Raw genomic sequence first — 17,752 nt, 5'->3', positions numbered from 1 at the left:
ACGCCTCGGCAACTTCTAACGTTTCCAAACGTACGTCATCATGTCAAGATCATTCGATATTTCTGATGATAAATGATCAATCTTTGGGTAAAGATGATTTGATTGAATGAAGTTACAATTCAAACATTCAATTGGTTGAAGCTTCCGATCATCAATGTTTCATCAATATTTGATGAAGCTAATCGAAGATAATTGAGGTTTATTTGAACGTTACTTTCGTAACATCGAGTACGTTTTGTATTCAAACTGTCATCACTTCACTCAATTACACGTTGATGGGAAGTTCTCATAATTGCCGTAGTCCAACTGGACGAATGCAATAAAAATACATCGCCCACATTCCTCTCGTCGAAACCCGATGGCCACGTTACCCACAATGCAACGCTGACCGTTTGTCAGGAGATGCAAACATCTGCTGAAGCGGCTCCACACAATCACAACGTTCACACCTGCAGGTGATGATGGTGGAGACACGACTACAGAGACCTCATGAGAGCGTCTAACTCACCCGCCCGCTGCACGCGACCCCTACGGAAGCCCACAGGGGACCATTAAAATGTCTGTACGAATTCCAAAATAGCAGTTTTGTGTTATTTGAGATCAATTTAAGCTAAAAGCAGCATTTGTATGACGTGGTCACTCCTGTGCTAATAAAGTTGGCATGCTAACATGTAGTGAAGAGAGGTTAGCATAGCATATCTAAAGGTACCGGGACGCACCGCAGAAAGATCCCCTTTGTTTTTTGTCATTTCTAAAAAATGTTTTATTTTGAAAACAGGCCGGATTCTCTCCTAATTACGTGCGCTCGTCCCTCTTGACGGACAGAAATGTGACATTGGTCCAAAGACCTCCTGTAACGAGACCACCCCCCCCCCCCCCCCCCCCCCCCGTACGTACTCGTGGTGCCCCCAGCCCAGCTCGGGCAGGTAGGGCAGCTTCTTGATGCGGATGATGGAGTCGTAGAGCGACGGCTGCAGCGACTGCGCCACGGCGTTGGCCAGGATCACCGCGATCATCACCGGCAGGATGTGGGAGATCTGACCGGTCAGCTCGAACACGATGACCGCCGTGGAGACCGTGTGGGTGACGGCGCCCGACAAGGCCGCCGCGCCTGTTTTAGAGGAGGTGAGCAAAAGAAGAACGGATGCAGTTCAGATCGCTGGTTTTTCAAGGTGGTGTCTGCTGCTAGATAAAAGAGGGGGGGGGGTCCTTGAGGTGGTTTTCAGGGACGTCATCCATCAAAATGAAGAAAAGAATGTTTTGTTATTAACATAATTTCAAGAAGGTCATGTTTTTACCACCCGTATGCAGTAGAGAATCTCCTCGCACGCCGCATCCCACATCACACCATCTTCTCCGACCCATAAACCTCAAACTTCTACTACTATAGTAATTCCACCAATTGTTCCCCGTCCAATGAAGAGCAACACGAAAGCTACATCAGAGAGGCGAAGGGAGCTCGACGCGATGGACGAGAAAAATACAACTCAATACAACAGAAAGAAGCCATTCAGATGAAGAGAAAGATGGTGGGTGACTTCTGGTCTTGTGACTTAATTAAGCCCGTGTGTGCGTATCCATCTGCTCACATAAACGCCGCCGCCCCAACATGTAACCCTCAAATCACACCGGCTGACACTCGACCCCGAGCAAAGCAGCGACGCAATGAGAGGCTTTTACTGTGAAAGGTCGGAATAAAATAAGCAGAAAAACACACTTTGCTATTTTCAAGAAAATGAAAGATGCATTTTACATAACTCAACAACTACTGTGGTACAATTTAGATTTCTCTGGGGAGAGATTGGAATAAAAAGTTATATTTTCCAAACTCTTCAGCAGGTTTTGAGCCCTCGGCAGCGTTGCTACGAGCTGTGAAAGTCTTTTTGTCTGCTGTTATATATATATTTTATTTTAGAAAGTCCCATCCGGCAATCTTTCAAATGGAACTGGAGTTTGATTTTCATCGCGGCTCATTTACAGCCTCAGGTATTTATCTCCACTTCCCACGAGTTCAAGCAGAATATTCATGCCGAGTAAGAAAAATATTTTAGTGCAGGTCCGACAAATTTAACGATAGTAAAAATAGTCAAATCTGACAATGTGGCTTTAAAAGAAAACGAAGCAAAAACACGAGAGAAGTAATAGAAAAAGTGAGAGAAAGTCCGACTCACCCACGACGGCGTACCCGCCCGGCACGATGGGGTAGATGGTGCCATCTGTGTTGATGCCATCTGGGAACCAGGCTGCCATGCTCTCTCCGACCAGGCGACCGAAGGCCGCCCCTGGTGAGCACACAAATCCACAACGGGAACCATGAGGCTGTGCGTCGATGGAGACAGAAACAGGACGACGTGAAGGGAAACGATTCTTACCGATGACAAACACCGGCATGAAGGCGCCGCAGGGCACCGGGATGGTGGTCGCCAGAGCGGACATCCAGAACTACAGCAGGAACGAAGACAAAGACACGGCGTGAAGATCAACAGGCCGGCCAGGTAGCCGAGGGGCACCAGCGTTCGAGACGATGGAAGCTCATGGCGAGTATCAAATATATGAGCGATCGTTCGACAGGTGGCCAACATCGACCAAACCATCCTGACTAAATAACTACTTTATGATAAAAAACGTCTTTTTGACTGATCATAAACAAAGACTGCAACAACAACACAAAGGTGAGGACACATTTTGCTCCGTGACCATAATGAGTTTATGGTCTCAATCTCTAGTTTCAAGTCTTCTTCAACACATCATGATGTTCATTGAGTAAATGATGGTCCATGTAGCGTCAAACTACAGACCATAAAGTGGCGGACGCTTTAGGGCGGGGCTACACGCTGATTGACAGGTCTCTACATCCCTCATCTTCATCCTTTGGTTCATAAACTAGTGGGTGATGAAGACAACGAAGCCACTTCTCACCATAAAACCCACTTATTGTCTCATCATACTCGAATCCTGCAGTTAATAACCCCCCCCCCCCCCGTTAACCTCCCCCCTCCCTCCCCTCGTCTATAGTTAGCTGTAATTAAGGCCGGCTGCCATGGTGAAGTAATGGATCTCCGTCTGTAACCTTGCACCGCCGCCGTTTTCACGCCCGGCTCACACACAGGAAGGTGTTCACACACACACACTCACATCCTGACGCTGACTCATCACCCAGAATCAGCGCCGAACGGCGCCGGAGAGCAACCAGACGCACAACCGGGCAGAGACACTAAAGAGTAATCCTTCGTCTCGGCCCAGTAAAACCATAACAAGAGGCAGAAGGTCGAGAGGATGTGGGGCTTTAACTCTATTACGGCGGCTCACACTAAAATAGAAAATAATACACTGCACGGCGGTTTACTGCCATGACACCACCTGAAGGGTTAAAGGGTCAACAGGGCAGTAGATCGTAGCAGTGGGTGGCAATAAAAATGTGCACAAACATCCTTTTTATGGGCTTGTTAAAACACTATGTGACAAAACTCCCTTCACCGATATACTTGTACTCCCTAAAGATCTGTAACAAACGTTTGCTTCCATATTACAGCAATAAATTCAACTAAAGAGATCAAATTTCTGCTGTTTATCGTCTACGAACATGAAAATTTAGACAGAAAAAACAGTAGACAGTAATCTGATAACTAAATTGTTGATGTCTTATTGACATTATGCCAGTTCTTTTTTTTTATTTAATTGGATGAAAGCATATTTGAAATAAGTTTTCAAAAGTTTGAATGCTGATTATTGGTCCGAGACTTTTTCTGCTTTTGAATAATAAAAATATAATGCATCTGTTCCCAGTTTAATAAGCTCTGAATGCGCACACGCACACACACACACACACGGACACACACACAACAGGAAGTTGGCTGAGGTGTCCTTATAGGACGGGAGACTTAACCATGGCAACCCATGTGATCACTGCGGAGGACGTTACAGTCCCCCTGCAGGTGGCTCGGGGTTACCGTGGAGACGGACTGATGGCCACCGGTCCGGAGTATCGCACCACGCATCAGCGTGGGAAGAAATACTACAAAATATTAGCATTAATAGACTTTATGACCCACTATATGGCGTTGAACCGCTCAGCTTAAGCAAAGGTCTTATGCCCTGTAACCTGGTATTAGAACTGCGTGTGCACGTTACGTGCACGTCACAACGATCAAGTCATTACCTTCAGTTTATGTGCAGCTTCAACGTTGAGTGTTTTAAAACCAGATAAACATGCATTTGTAACTCGAACGTGTGCTCACACAATATTCAATACAAGCCTTCTGTTCCGCACCCACTCACACTTGTGCAGAGCCTCTTTGTGTGCTTCACACACACACACACACACACACACACACGCACACGACACAACCAGCCCTCGATGCAGAGAGCGGGACGTCGACAGCCTCCGTTTCTTTTGTATTTGTAAAAGCCCATTTAGTTTAATAAATAAAATCATTGCTATATAAGAGAAACACTCACAAAGCGTCCGGAGGTGCGTTCGGCCTCCTGGCTTGAACGGAAGCTTGAATAATAAACAAAAAACGGCGGCATGCGGATCTGTGCACCAACATCTAGATTACTCATTAAACCCCCCGGCCCCACTCCTACCTTCATGACGATGAAGAGGACCAGGGTGACAAAGACGTTGACCTGCGGGTGCGTCCAGGCCTGCGAGTGTCCGATGTAGTCGAAGTCCTCGGCGATGCCCTGCTTGGCCCACGTCCGGTTGTCCAGCAGAGTGACCAGAGACTCCTTCTGGGTCAACTGGGGGGGGCACATATATTGGTTATAAACTCCGTACTTTTATTCCTTTCTTCTCGAATAGATTCAATGGTGAACTTTTCATGTCTTTGTATTTTTAACATCTGTCAGCTGAATCCGTCGTGACGATCGATCAAAACCCACAAAGGAACGTTGACAGAACGTCACATGACTCACGGCCTGCTGTCAATCAAAAGTCCTCCACAAGTCCTGCATGCTCAGTGAAGAACATGTCCTCCCCTCTGGGCTGGAAGCTTCTATACAACAAGGCCTCTTCTCTGTTGCCCGTTGACGTGCATTCACTCAGACATGCGACTGAACACGTCCCCCCCCCACACCCCTCCCCACACCTTTAGATTAGAACAAAAACCTCGCTGGCTGAAGCTTTAAGATCGGGTATGGAAATAAAAATGCTTCAGGAAGAAGACGGGCTGAGAAGGTCCTGAAAGATGTCGCTTGAGATGAAAGATAGCAGAGGGGAGGGGGGGGGCAGCTGTCGCCCGTTGTCACGGCGATGTCGGCCAAGGGCTCCAAGAGCCAGACGCAGAGATTTAAGACGCGTAATTGAGTGTTTTAAGAGGAGAGGGCAGAAGCCTGACTCACCCACTCATCACCAACGCTGTGTGTGTGTGCGTGTGTGCGTGTGTGTGTGTGTGTGTGAAGCTGCACAGAATGTGCCTTTCTTTTACATTCGGATAATTTGACTGATGAAGGGGGGGAAATTGGAAACACATCAGATAAATCCAGATGTCCTTTCGGGTTCTTCCACGTGGCAGCGGAGCGCGTTTTAAGGGAACGAGGCGGCGTGCAGAACCTACCTTGCCTGCCATGAACTGTCCGAAGCCGGGTGGGAACGTTAGTGTGGAAATCAGCAGCGTGACGAGCGCCGGGTACAGCAGACGCCTGAGGGAGAGGAAGACAACGGTATCCAACAATTTAGCATGAAAAGAGTACCGCTATGGCACACAAGTTATTGTAAGGAAGTAATAAAGTACCTCAAAGCTAAATTATACTTAAAGAAGATGTATTATTCACACAGTTTTACCTTGGAAGAATCCAGAAATGAAAAAGGTCTTAATAAATTGAACTAAAACTACGAAACATCCGTTTCCGGACCTCCACAAGGCAGGAGATTCAGCTGCAGAGACACCGACTGCCAATATTCTATTTGATGTTGGTGGGAAAACATCGGTATTTGGCCACGTTTCTCACCAGAAACTACATTTTAACAAGATGGCATATGAATGCATTATGATCGGCCCAATACGCTGCTTTATTAAGTAGAGGCTGAAACTCGGATATAGCGGATTGGCTTTCGACAGACGAGCAGAAGATCTGATAAAGACAGCTTATGTATTGCCAAAATCTTACTATTTAAGCAGTGCAAGGCAAGTTTTTGGAGGCATGTAGATGTTGAACAGAAGAGGTCCCAGAATGTTTCCCTGGGGAACGCCGCATGACATTTCAGTCGCTCCCATGCGTGACCAACTACACTCAAGTATCCGTGGTCCTTCGAGTGGGATTCAAACCGGTTTAGTCCCACATAGTCAAACCCGTTCTGCATTCTGCAGGAACAGTTGATGCTTAACCGTTTTTAATAGTCAAATATATTTGTACAGTTGTGAACACACAACAAAGGAGACTTGGATCGAGATTATTTTTTACATTTTTTAGCCGCGTTTCACCTTAATTCATCAAGTCTTTTACGTACTGATGGAGAGGTTTTCTTCCGTAAGTACAGTAATCAACCGTACAGCTGGCTGGACCTACTTTTTCATGAGGAATCTGTTGATGGCCTTCTGTTTCCTGATGAACTGGACAATCAGCCGGTTCAGGTAGACAAACAAAGCCCCCCCGAAACCACTGGCAATGCTGCAGAGGTAGAGAACACACACACAATGTCAATAATAAAAATAAAGGAGTCCAGGCTTAAACAAACCACGCCCCCCCCCCCCCCTCGTCCCCAGTACTAAACGAGCTGAAGGTGTTGAGTCTCAACGTAGAAGAGTAAAAGGAGAAAGTCTATGAAACGTGTGGGAGGGACGGGAAGCGAGGGATGAAGGAAGGACGTGACGGTGAACGAAGGAGATGAGGAACGAACAGAGAAGGGGAGGAAGAACTGTTGGTGGGAGTCCTCTTCATCTCGGGGAGGAAAGAACAGACTCCGACAACCTAAGGCGGAGAATTGTATCTTCCTGCATTATTAATTCCCTCAACTACCTTTGAATAAATTATGTACATGATGATGAGTCGTTCGAAGGATGGATCCTCGTTTGAGTTTCTAGACCAGAACGAGGATCAGGATTCTGGGTCACGGTGGGTGGGGGCAGGTGAAGCACATTAGCATCAGCTTTCCTCGCTTGACAGCTATTGGCAGGACAAGATGGAATCCACACACACACACACACACACACACACACACACACACACACACACACACACACACACACACACACACACACACACACACACACACACACACACACACACACACACACACACACACACACACACACAAATCAAGTGAAATCAAAAGCTCACCCGATGACGGCGAAGGCGGGAAGCTCCTGGAGGTCAAAGGGGAAGTCGAGCCGGAACCGTGTTTTAAAAAGGGCCGTGATGGTCTCTGGGGAAGGATGACAAAGGGTGAGGAAGGAGAACATGCTGCAGTCAGAGCCCCCCACAACCCCCCCATCTCACTGTCTGGCATGAAAACGGGTCAAGGGTGGAAAAACCCCTCTAGGGGTTTTCAACTGGTTTTGTCCCAGTGATCATTTTTTGCATACCGACGAGGGGGGAATTGACAACAACCAATAGGGGACAAGTCATTAAATACTCGTCATGCATTATATTGCATTGCATATCATGCTAAATTAATTTTAGCGAAATGTTTGCGTAGTTTAGAGTGACAAATCGTACCAGCGCACTTTGAACAGGTTGGCAGGTCTGCTTATTGATAGAACGGTGGAGCACTTCACCTTCTGCCTCGTCGGCCCCCTCACCTCAACATCTACCTCCTCAAGAACGCTAGCGTTAGCTAACGGAGCTTTAGCTAGCTGGCCAACGTCGCGTTAAATGACTCAACTCATCAAGCTGTAGCTAACGTTAGCTAAGTCTATGCCAACAAAGCTCCTGGCTAACTTAACTTAGATATACCAGAAAATATTAAAATGATTGAAACCATCAGTTCACTGAATATGAATACCCCCCCCCCCCCCCCCCAAAAAACTCATCGAATCTACACGATTCACGTAGGTCACCTATTGTGGTTTCAAAACTGCGAATTTCGCCGAAAGGTGAGGGATTTTCATGCCTGCACTGTACAACCGGACACACCCAAGAGCTGGACGTGTCGTCGTCATGACGACACTCTTTTGGTTCACGGCCCGACACTTTGAAGCGCAAGAGTTCGGCGTTGTGTGCAGGCCGCCATCTTGGCTTTTTTGCCATCAGTGAACAGGAAGTGAGCGTATAAATGTATCCGGACTGAGCATAGAAACCTGTCAATCAGCGTGTAGCCCCGCCCCAGCTTTATGATCCGTTGTTTTCTTCTTTAAAAAGACGTTTGAGTCACAGCCGTGGAAGTGAAACGAGTCTCGGAGGCGTCACAGACGTCTCTATCGTTACTTAGATCTAGAAAACCGTGTTTTGGGCCGTACCTTCGTCCCTGTTCCACACGGCCAGAACTCTGAAGATGAAGGCACTGAAGGTAGCAGCAAAGAAACCTCTCCAGTAGTTCCTCACCGCGAAAAACGTGGACGTTACTTCAATACTGAACAACACTCCTGCAACACACACACACACACACACACACATTAGACCGCCACACACTAAACACCATGAAGAACACACACAACATGGGTCCACTGCACTAATAACACACGTAGTGGTGTGAAATACGCAGATATTTGAAAAAAACGTTTACAACGGTGGATTTAAAAACCTGAAATAATTATCGTGGCAATGAAACGTATTCATGACGCTCGCTGTAACCGACCGCACGAGGTTCGCTCACCTCCGATGGGGGCGGCGAAGCAGCAGCCCACGCCCACGGCGCAGGCCGCCGCCAGCATCTCGATGTTCCTCGACTCGTTCTGAGGACGGAAGAGTTCACACGGGTTACATTTCCTCGTTTCCCCCCGTTGGGCTCCTCACACATGGCGGATCATACGAGGTGGCATGTTACGTTGGTATCGTATCTCCTAGTGTGTCCTTCATATGGGGAATGTGTATTTTCTGTTCTGGGGTAATGTGTGTGCGCAACCTGCTGCTGTAACACAATTAATAAAGTGCACACTGTCACTGTTACTGAAAGTTAAATATCATAAAACGACTGTAATGACGAACTCTTGACGTTGCCGTTCAGAAATAAAGCACAACCACAAAGCTGATGGCGCAGAATCGAGGATAAAATACAAAAAAAGAAAAGCGGTGGATGAAGAGGTTTCATGCTTCCACCTCAAACCAAGACCCCTCCCCTCTCCTCCCCCCTCAGTCCACCAGGTCCCCCGTTGATGGAACAGCAGTGAGAAGTAGGAAAGCACTGAAAGTCCTTTTAAGTTCTATGTTTGTGGGACGGGACAACGGCCCGATCTTACTCACCTTCTTTCCCACGAGACGTCTTTCAAGCAGCGTGGCAGTGGTAGAGAGAGGTTAGTGTGTGTGTGTGTGTGTCTGTGTGTGTGCGAGGGAGCAGGATAAGACACACACACACATAATAATACTAACTTACACTGCAAAACACAGAGAAAATAAAAATAAATAAAAGGGGGAAGAGGTTTTCAGCTACTGAGTTGTAACCACTTATGTGTCACTCAATAAAATATCTAATATATAAAAAAAAAGGATTTCATAAAAGCTTGAATAAATACTTTATATTTATTCTCTTCCTGTCAAAGTTTGTACGATTTTGACAAAATCCCGAAAGGTGAAATGTGTCCAGACACCAAAATAAACGTCGAGCTCTGGTTCGTTTTTTTTCTTTTTTTTTTTGCAGCATGAAACATGAAGAGATTCAGCCAGAGGGGATGATGGGACATCGACCGCCGGGCATGCTGGGAACTGAGCGGTTGGGTTACCTTGATACCGGCGAGACTGGGCTCCTTCAGGAAGCGAGGGAGTGAGAGACCAAGTTAGGAGACCACCGAACAAGCGCTTTCCTCTACTGACGAGTTTACTTCTGATCCAGAGACTTTCTCAAAACTAAGTTCAGCAAACCGCTGAGAACCCAAGGGTAGCGTTAGCTTAGCATAACTTAGCTAAAGCGCTAGCTTAGCATAACCTCAGACCGAGGGACACGCTCACACACTTGCATTACAATGCACCACTGTGGAGGTGATGACGACAGGAGATTAAAAGGGGGCCGACGGGGGGACGGGACGCGTCGTAAACCAACGTCCGTCACCACTCGAGTGCAGTGGACATCTGGACGGGAGACGTCTGTGGACGCTGCCTCATGAGCCTTAACGTACGCGTTGTGTGTGTTTGTCCAGTAAGATGCATGTGTGTTAATAAGCGCCTCGTGCTTGTAGCTAAACATTAGATTCCATCAAACCTTTAGCCCATTATTTCATTCTTAATGTGTGTGTAAGAGGTCTCATCTTTTCCTCTCTGAAGATATTAAGTGCAGAGAATGTTCATATATTAAAGAATCCATAAAATTGGTTGAGCTAGTTGTTGACGTCATAAGAGATGAATTCATTATAATAATAATAATAATGGATTAACGGACGTAAAGGAGAAAAGAACTAGAGCCTCGTGTGAGGCGGTGAAGCTCGTTTCTTGATCTCTGCTCTGAAATGAAGACGAACAGAGTGAAGAAGTGCAGACGCGTCATAATTCATTCTCTCTGTTCTTCTTTCTCCTGCCGTCATCATCTTCTCCCCCTCTTTGCACCTCGCTCCTCTTCATCCTGACCCAGGAATTGGTGAAGACAACAACGGTCTACTTGCGTCCCCAAAAAAGTTTTAAAAGATTTTGAACTATCACCGTTTTCCAATGAAGGGAAAGAGGGACCCAAACCAGGACTTTAAAAGGTGCCATTGTGCTTTCTTTAATGGTATATTTCCTTAGTCCTCCTTAATGACAGGTGTCCTTTATTTAAATGGGATCTGTGAGTGCTAACTCACAGTCTAAAGCCAAGAAGAAGAAGAAGAAGAAAAAGAAGACGACTCACCTCGTAAATCCCTCCGAACAGAGACATGAACTTGCTGAGCAGAGCGGCGCACAGACTGGCGATGTGCACGAACGGACCCTGACGGGACGAGAGGGAACAAGTCAGCGCTCGGCCTTTCGCTTTACTACGTGTGCACGTGACCCACGACCCCAAAGGAAACAGTGAGCGTTAGCATGTGTGTGTGTGTGTGTGTGTGTGTGAGAAGCATATTTTCCTCTCAAACGTCTTCAGGCTAAACAGTCTTTTGGGAGAAGCCACATTCACCTGGAAAAAGACGTAAACAACATCTGCACAGGCTGGAGCTCCCCCTCCCTTTGGGTTTAGACCAGGACTAGAACTCCTGAACCTGGAGCATGTGGCGCTCGCCACTTTGTAATTCACGCCGCGCAGATGTGAGGGAACTGGAACGAGGGGGGGGGGGGGGGGGCGATGGGGGGGGTTCAGCTACTGTAGAACGTCGTGCTGTAAGTAAGATCTAGTTTGTTTATGAAGCACAAGCGAAGTTCTTCACTGCAAAAACCACAGTCCGCCTTGGATGTGCAGATTCTGTGTGTGTGTGTGTGTGTGTGTGTGTGGTGGGGGGAGGAGTTATAGAGGCTCTATAGCAGGCGTACGCACACACACACACACACACACACACACACACACACACACACACACACACACACACACACACACACACACACACACACACACACACACACACACACACACACACACACACACACACACAGAAGCATTCATTTATGAGTCATTTCAGTTCAACAAACATCTCTTGTACAAGTCATAACTTGATCGATTATTTGACAGAGTTGTCTGTGTGCGTGTGTCTGTGTGTGTGTGTGTCTGTGTGTGTTACCTCTTTGCCCAGCGGCATGCCGCTGCCCAGAGCGCAGGTGAGGCCGATGACCTTGGCCACGAAGGTTTTGAAGGTCAGGTATTCCTTCAGCACGACTCCTCTCAGGATGGTCTTCATCTCTGGAATGCCGGACCCTGCAGAGGAGGTAACCGCTTTAGCTTTAGCTGTAGCTTAGCACAGCTAGCCTGCTTCTGCACAATCTATCAACTGCCAAGAAAAGAAGAACGGGATCATTTTGTGTGTTGCGTTCTCATTCCACTTGGCATTGAACATGTTTGTCCAACACGAGGTAAAACTCGTCTGCTTAGAACAAATAAAACAAGCTCATTTAAACTAGCGGATTAATTCAAATCAGGCTGAAGCAGCTTTATGGGGTAAAAACTCTCACACACTTTTCCATTACTTTACATTAATCAATGTAATTTGATCCTTTGGCCTTTTTCAGGCCTTCATGTGTCTTCTGTTCTCAGCTGGTTTGTTTTTGTTTATTGTCCCGGCTCTCAAATTAGTTTTTTTTTTTTACTAATTGTACTTTTAAGAACGTGTTTTATTTGCATTGATGTTTTATCTGAAGCCCTTTTGCTGAAGCGTCTCTCATAAATAATTCTTTAATGCGCTGCCGTGTGTCAGGATGAAAAAAAAAAGACTTTGGCCGTTTGTATTTTAATGCCCCCTGGGGTCCTTTTGTGTGTCTTTACACTGAAATGCAGGAGAGAACTTTTGAAGAAACACGGATGATTTACTTTATCAGTAGCATTTAAAGCTTTTTCAGGCCTGTCTGGTGTTCACGTGTGTGTGTGTGTGTGTGTGTGTGTTGTCGTACCGACAGCTTGGGGGGCGAGGATCTGAGTGAAGCCGGCAGAGAAGGTGATGAGGACCACGGGGTACGTGACCCAGGCCAGATACTGCAGGAACACGTTACTGTCCAGACCGCCGTACATCCACTTCTGTGCTGTGGACACACACACACACACACACACATTAACGTACAACAAGGGGAGCCGTCGGATGATTCAGTTTGAAGACACAATGTGTGTAGTTGTGTGTGTGTGTGTGTGTGTGTCAGGACAGGCGGTTCCTCATGTTCTGTACACAATTAAAAGAACTGTACACTATAACTGGAACTGACAGGACGAGGTTGGATCCTCCTTGAGAGCACAAAACGCACAAAAACACACACACAGACACACACAGAACCTGAGGAATCCATTTGAATTAGAGCTGGTCCCTCAGGGCTCCAGATCGACTTCCTTCAGCGGCTCTTAGGACGTCTAGCTTCCCCCCTACCTGTCCGATGCCATAAGACGCCTTCGATCCCTCCTTTGATCCACCGACTCCTTTCAGTCTCCCCTCCCCTTCCAATCGTCCCGGCTAGCTTCCTCCTAAAAAGCCCCCCTCCCTGCATCCCCCCCCTTTAAGAACCTCATCCCGTCGCCGTGGGCAACGCATTGAGAACTTCTGATTTTCCGATGAACGTCCCGAGTGCTCGATGTGATCTCTCTCTACTCTGCCTTCCTCCCTGCTCCTCATGCTCCAAACCATCGGTCCAAGTTCCTGCCCCCCCCCCCTCACCTTGTAGACAGATGGCGATGCAGAAGTCCACCACCCAGCTGACCAGGGCCATGAGGAGTCCCAGCAGGATGAGGAAGATCCAGTCCTCCCCGACCCGCGAGATCAGGAACTTCTGACAGCGCACCGTGCAGACTGCAGGGAGACGACGACACGTTAGACTCCGAGCGCACAAAAGCACCACATCACCAAGGGGGGTGGCAGGGGGGCAAGTTAGTCGTTGTTATTTAAAACCGAATCCTCGGCTTCGGTTACGCGTCTTATTGTTGCCTGCAGACGAAGTAAAGACACAAGTTGTGAACGACTCTAAAGACATTTTCGGACACATTGAAGGACGACAAAGAATAAATTAACGGTTCGCTGCTGTTCAAATGAAGCCAAAACAAGGTCAGACACACCGACGAATGTGGCTCAATGCTGTCGCTGCACAGACCATCCGAGAGGAGGAGCTTTGTTGTGTGTGTGTGTGTGTGTGTGTGTGTGTCTCATCCCACCTACAGGCCGTCTGTGTTCTTGGACACCTTCTGTCACCCAGACACTCAATGTAAATGAGTGTGTGTTTAGATGCATGTGTGCACACAGATTACTTTTTTATTGTGCTTTTGCATATATGTGTGTGTGTGTGTGTCTTTGTGGAGATGGATTTAGTTGTCTCCTAACAGCCTTATTTCCCCTGCAGGGCACACACACACACACACACACACACACACACACACACACACACACACACACACACACACACACACACAGGTTGCTGTATTTATCCTACATGACACGCAATAAGCAGCTTGCTGGTTCCCAATCACTCTCTTTCTGACTCACCCACTGCACCGCTCCCCCCTTCCATCCCTCCCCCCCCTGATCCAATCACCCCTCCCTCCGACTCCCCTCTTCTTCTTCTTCTTCTTCTTCTGCTGCTTTTTGCTAATCACATTCAACCCCTGACTTTGCCTCTCATCTCCTCCCTCACAGGCCTAATGCGCTGCCCTCCTTTCCTCCCCCCCATCTCGCTCTTCTCCCCCCCCCCCCCCTCACCTCGATGTGAGGGGTAACGACCACGTACCTGCCGGGACTCACTTAGGTTGCCGTGGATACACAGAGCAGGAGGTTCCCCGGCTTGGCGTCAAGAAGCCGGAGGCGAGATGGTAAAGTACGGACTGACTGACAGCTGCCCCCTCCTCCCCCATCACTCCCTCACCCCCAAATAATCCCTCTGACTAGCCTGGATGGTGTAAAAACAACTTTAAATGTGAGCTACTCGTCTCTCCGGACTCCTGCTCGTCCTCCTCGAGCAGCACAACTTTAATACCGCAGTGAAAAACAACACAAAATGTGACGGGAGCAGCAAACGCCCCGAAGCTGCTCGAGGGTTCGGCTCTGCAGCAGGCACCGAACTGCATGCTGGGAATTTATTTATCTGGTAATACAACCCCCCCCCCCCGCAGTGACCTGGGGTCTCCAATGACAAGAGACATTCTGACTATTTGTACACATCAAACTGACCCGAACATCCATCCATCACACGCTGGGTTTATTATGACGAAATCAACATGCCGGTTCGATCCTAGCGTGATTATGCAGGACACACACACACACACACACACACACACACACACACACACACACACACCTGAGCACACACACACTAACATTGCAGATTCTGCCACCGCACCCACATAAACCCCAATTATTCAAACCACCACCTCATGACACGCGAGAGCGTAAAATGTAAGAGAGCTTCTTTTTTGAAACATTAATGCTTCGATTTTGTGCCGACGCAGCTGATCCACCTTTTAGTGTGTGTGTGTGTGTGTGTGTGTGTGTGTGTGTGTGTGTGGACTCATTCATTATGTAGCGGCATGCGTACGGGAGGGATTCAATTAGAAACGCATCGCCGTGTTGAAGACCAGCAACTTAATTAGATTTGCATTAATACGGTTGATTCAGGAAAATCTGACCACTCAGCTCTTCTGCTTTCTACAGATAGTGTGTGTGTGTGTGTGTGTTACTGTGTACAGTAAAGAAGAAGTCAGGAGTCCTATTGCAATAAAGGTCATTCTATAGCTCAATATATAGAATGTCTTAATATTTAAAGGTGGGCCTTTATATTATAAACCTTTGTTTGTATACATCATCTATTCTATAAAGTTAAGAGATGCTTTACAACATATTCATTTAAGCTTCTAACCAATTCCTCCACGACTGGAATATGCTAATGAGACGTAAAAGGTGGGGATGTTTATGCAAATGAGGTGTTCAGACACGCGCACACACACACACACACACACACACACACACACACACACACACACACTCGAATGCAAACGTTGCTGCTGTCCGTTCTCCGATCTGCTTCACGCGAAGCCACGCCCACGTATGGATGCCACGCCCACGTCTGGATGCCACGCCCGCTCTTGGTTGAGGAGCACAAGGCGTGGACGAAGCTTCCGCTTCATTCTCAGCAGCCAGCGAGCTAACGTGCTAACTGTGGTGCGTTTCGATGCTACCAGCGGTTCTTCACTTTACCTCACGGGACATTTAATTTTTTGTAATTTATAAGCTTCACTTCACTAATACGAGTCAATATCCAGCAGGCTAACTGGAGTATTTAAAAGTTTAATGAAATGTAAAAATATCGACGACAAAATGCTTTTCACCCGCTCCGTCATCTTAGAAGAAATTAATGTCAAAAAGATAAATAAACTGCTGCGAGTCGACACGCGTGTTTCTTTTAGTCTCAAAGAGAGGACCCAAAATGTTGGAATGATCATTGAATAAACGACGGACACAATAATGAGAAACAGAAATTTGCTCTGCATCGTGTCTCCAGTGGCGCACACACACACACACACACACACACACACACACACACACACACACACACACACACACACACACACACACACACACACGGAAGGCAGATGGTGGCACTGATGATGACAGCGAGAGTCCATCGACGTGTGTGTGTGTGTGTGTGTGTGTGTGTGTGTGTGTGTGTGTGTGTGTGTGTGTGTGTCACGGGGGAGAGGTAAGTCGTTTCACTTCCCGGATGAAAGCCCAGTGAACCAGAAGCCGAAGGGACCTGCTTCTCTCTCCATCTCAATTGATTTTTATCCATCCAGTCCTCCAGGATTCGCTCCCCTTCTCCCTTCATTCCTCTCCCCTCCCGCCTCTCTTTCTTTAGTTCCTGACTCCCTCTTTCCTCCCCCCGTTGAGTCCTCCTTCAAACCAGCCTTCCGCTCTGCATCCGTTTCTGTCTCCCTCTTTTTGTTTTTACGCCCCCCCCCTCCCCTCCCCTCCTCCCACCAGCCCATCTCCGCTGTAGCAGAGTCAGCACTTCCGTTCCGCAGTGACACACACACACACACACACACACACACACACACACACACACACACACACACACACACACACACACACGGCATTCCCGATGGCACATGCATTTCTTTCAACACCGCACATACATGTGAGTGGTGCACGTATTCATACATTCATATTGTGGTGAAATGAAGCAAAAACACCATCAATCTCTCACGGACCAGAGTGTTAAAAGTTGCCGACACACACTGCACACAGTTGGAAGAACCATGTGTGTGTGTGTGTGTGTGTGTGTGTGTGTGCATCAACATTCATCGGTTTTTAAGCAGAAGAAAATAGACATTGATCATCAGGCTTGTCCGCAGCTTGCACTGCCTAATCAGAACCATTCATCGCCCCCACAACACGCACACACACACACACACACACACACGGCTCTATTACTTTCCATTAGTGCTCGGCGAGGGGCAGGGGGGCTGTAATCGGGGCAGGGTTTGGAGAGTTAGTCTTTTTTCTGGCGTGGAGACAGAAGTTTGTCATGTTGGCTGTTAATATGAAGCCAACCGTTGGAAAAGCGTGTGACCTTTGAACTGCTGTTAACAGGTAAAGCGAAGGGGGAAACTTTTGTGAAGCAGCTGGACACAGTTCCCCACCGGTCTGGGGTTAATGGAGGGACGGGTTAATGGAGGGACGGCGATGTGAGGACGGACGGGTAGCTGGTAGCTGGGGGGGGGGGGATGATACGGACTTTCTGGTGGCTTGTTTACCGGAGACAAAGTCCTTGTCTGGAGCTGGGAGAACATACGGGTACCCTGACCCTGAGGGACAAATAGACCACATAATAGAGTTAAACACCAGCAGCGTCTGTGTGTGTGTGTGTGTGTGTGTGTGTGTGTGTGTTCATCTCTGGAGCCAAAGTTTGTGTGACACACTTCCCCCCACACACACAATCCTTCAAAATATCAATTTTTCAACACAACATTATTAGTTTGTGATTGATGTCTGCACTGTGCAAACTGTGCAGCACAGCGAATAAAACAAGCAGAAGGGAGACGGAGGAAGGAGTGATGGAGGACGCAAATTACAGTGGG

At 47.5% G+C, this 17,752-nt stretch overlaps 1 protein-coding gene across 12 annotated transcripts in view; it reads right to left on the bottom strand.

The window, feature by feature from the left end:
* Nucleotides 1-17,752, bottom strand: part of LOC120813126 (chloride channel protein 2) — a 52,861-nt gene that overhangs the window by 15,328 nt on the left and 19,781 nt on the right. For 3 of the 12 annotated variants that reach the window (XM_078106920.1, XM_078106875.1, XM_078106891.1), the window contains exons 3-17: nt 17,429-17,479; nt 13,347-13,478; nt 12,598-12,726; nt 11,775-11,908; nt 10,916-10,993; nt 9,819-9,842; nt 8,756-8,834; nt 8,400-8,525; nt 7,282-7,366; nt 6,511-6,612; nt 5,559-5,643; nt 4,588-4,743; nt 2,373-2,442; nt 2,172-2,282; nt 898-1,111 (exon numbers count right to left, since the gene is read on the bottom strand). In XM_078106920.1, coding sequence (XP_077963046.1) covers nt 898-1,111; nt 2,172-2,282; nt 2,373-2,442; nt 4,588-4,743; nt 5,559-5,643; nt 6,511-6,612; nt 7,282-7,366; nt 8,400-8,525; nt 8,756-8,834; nt 9,819-9,842; nt 10,916-10,993; nt 11,775-11,908; nt 12,598-12,726; nt 13,347-13,478; nt 17,429-17,479 — 1,576 coding nt within the window. Of the gene's footprint in view, nt 1-897; nt 1,112-2,171; nt 2,283-2,372; nt 2,443-4,587; nt 4,744-5,558; nt 5,644-6,510; nt 6,613-7,281; nt 7,367-8,399; nt 8,526-8,755; nt 8,835-9,818; nt 9,843-10,915; nt 10,994-11,774; nt 11,909-12,597; nt 12,727-13,061; nt 13,284-13,346; nt 13,479-17,428; nt 17,480-17,752 lie in introns of those variants that run through there. The other 9 variants (XM_078106888.1, XM_078106898.1, XM_078106903.1 and 6 more) reach the window with 6 other exon arrangements.

This window comes from Gasterosteus aculeatus, chromosome 1 (genome assembly GCF_964276395.1).
Source record: "Gasterosteus aculeatus chromosome 1, fGasAcu3.hap1.1, whole genome shotgun sequence".
Classification (NCBI taxonomy): Eukaryota; Metazoa; Chordata; class Actinopteri; order Perciformes; family Gasterosteidae; genus Gasterosteus; species Gasterosteus aculeatus.
The sequence above is the reverse complement of the archived record's forward strand: the minus strand, read 5'-3'. Positions and strand labels throughout refer to the sequence as shown.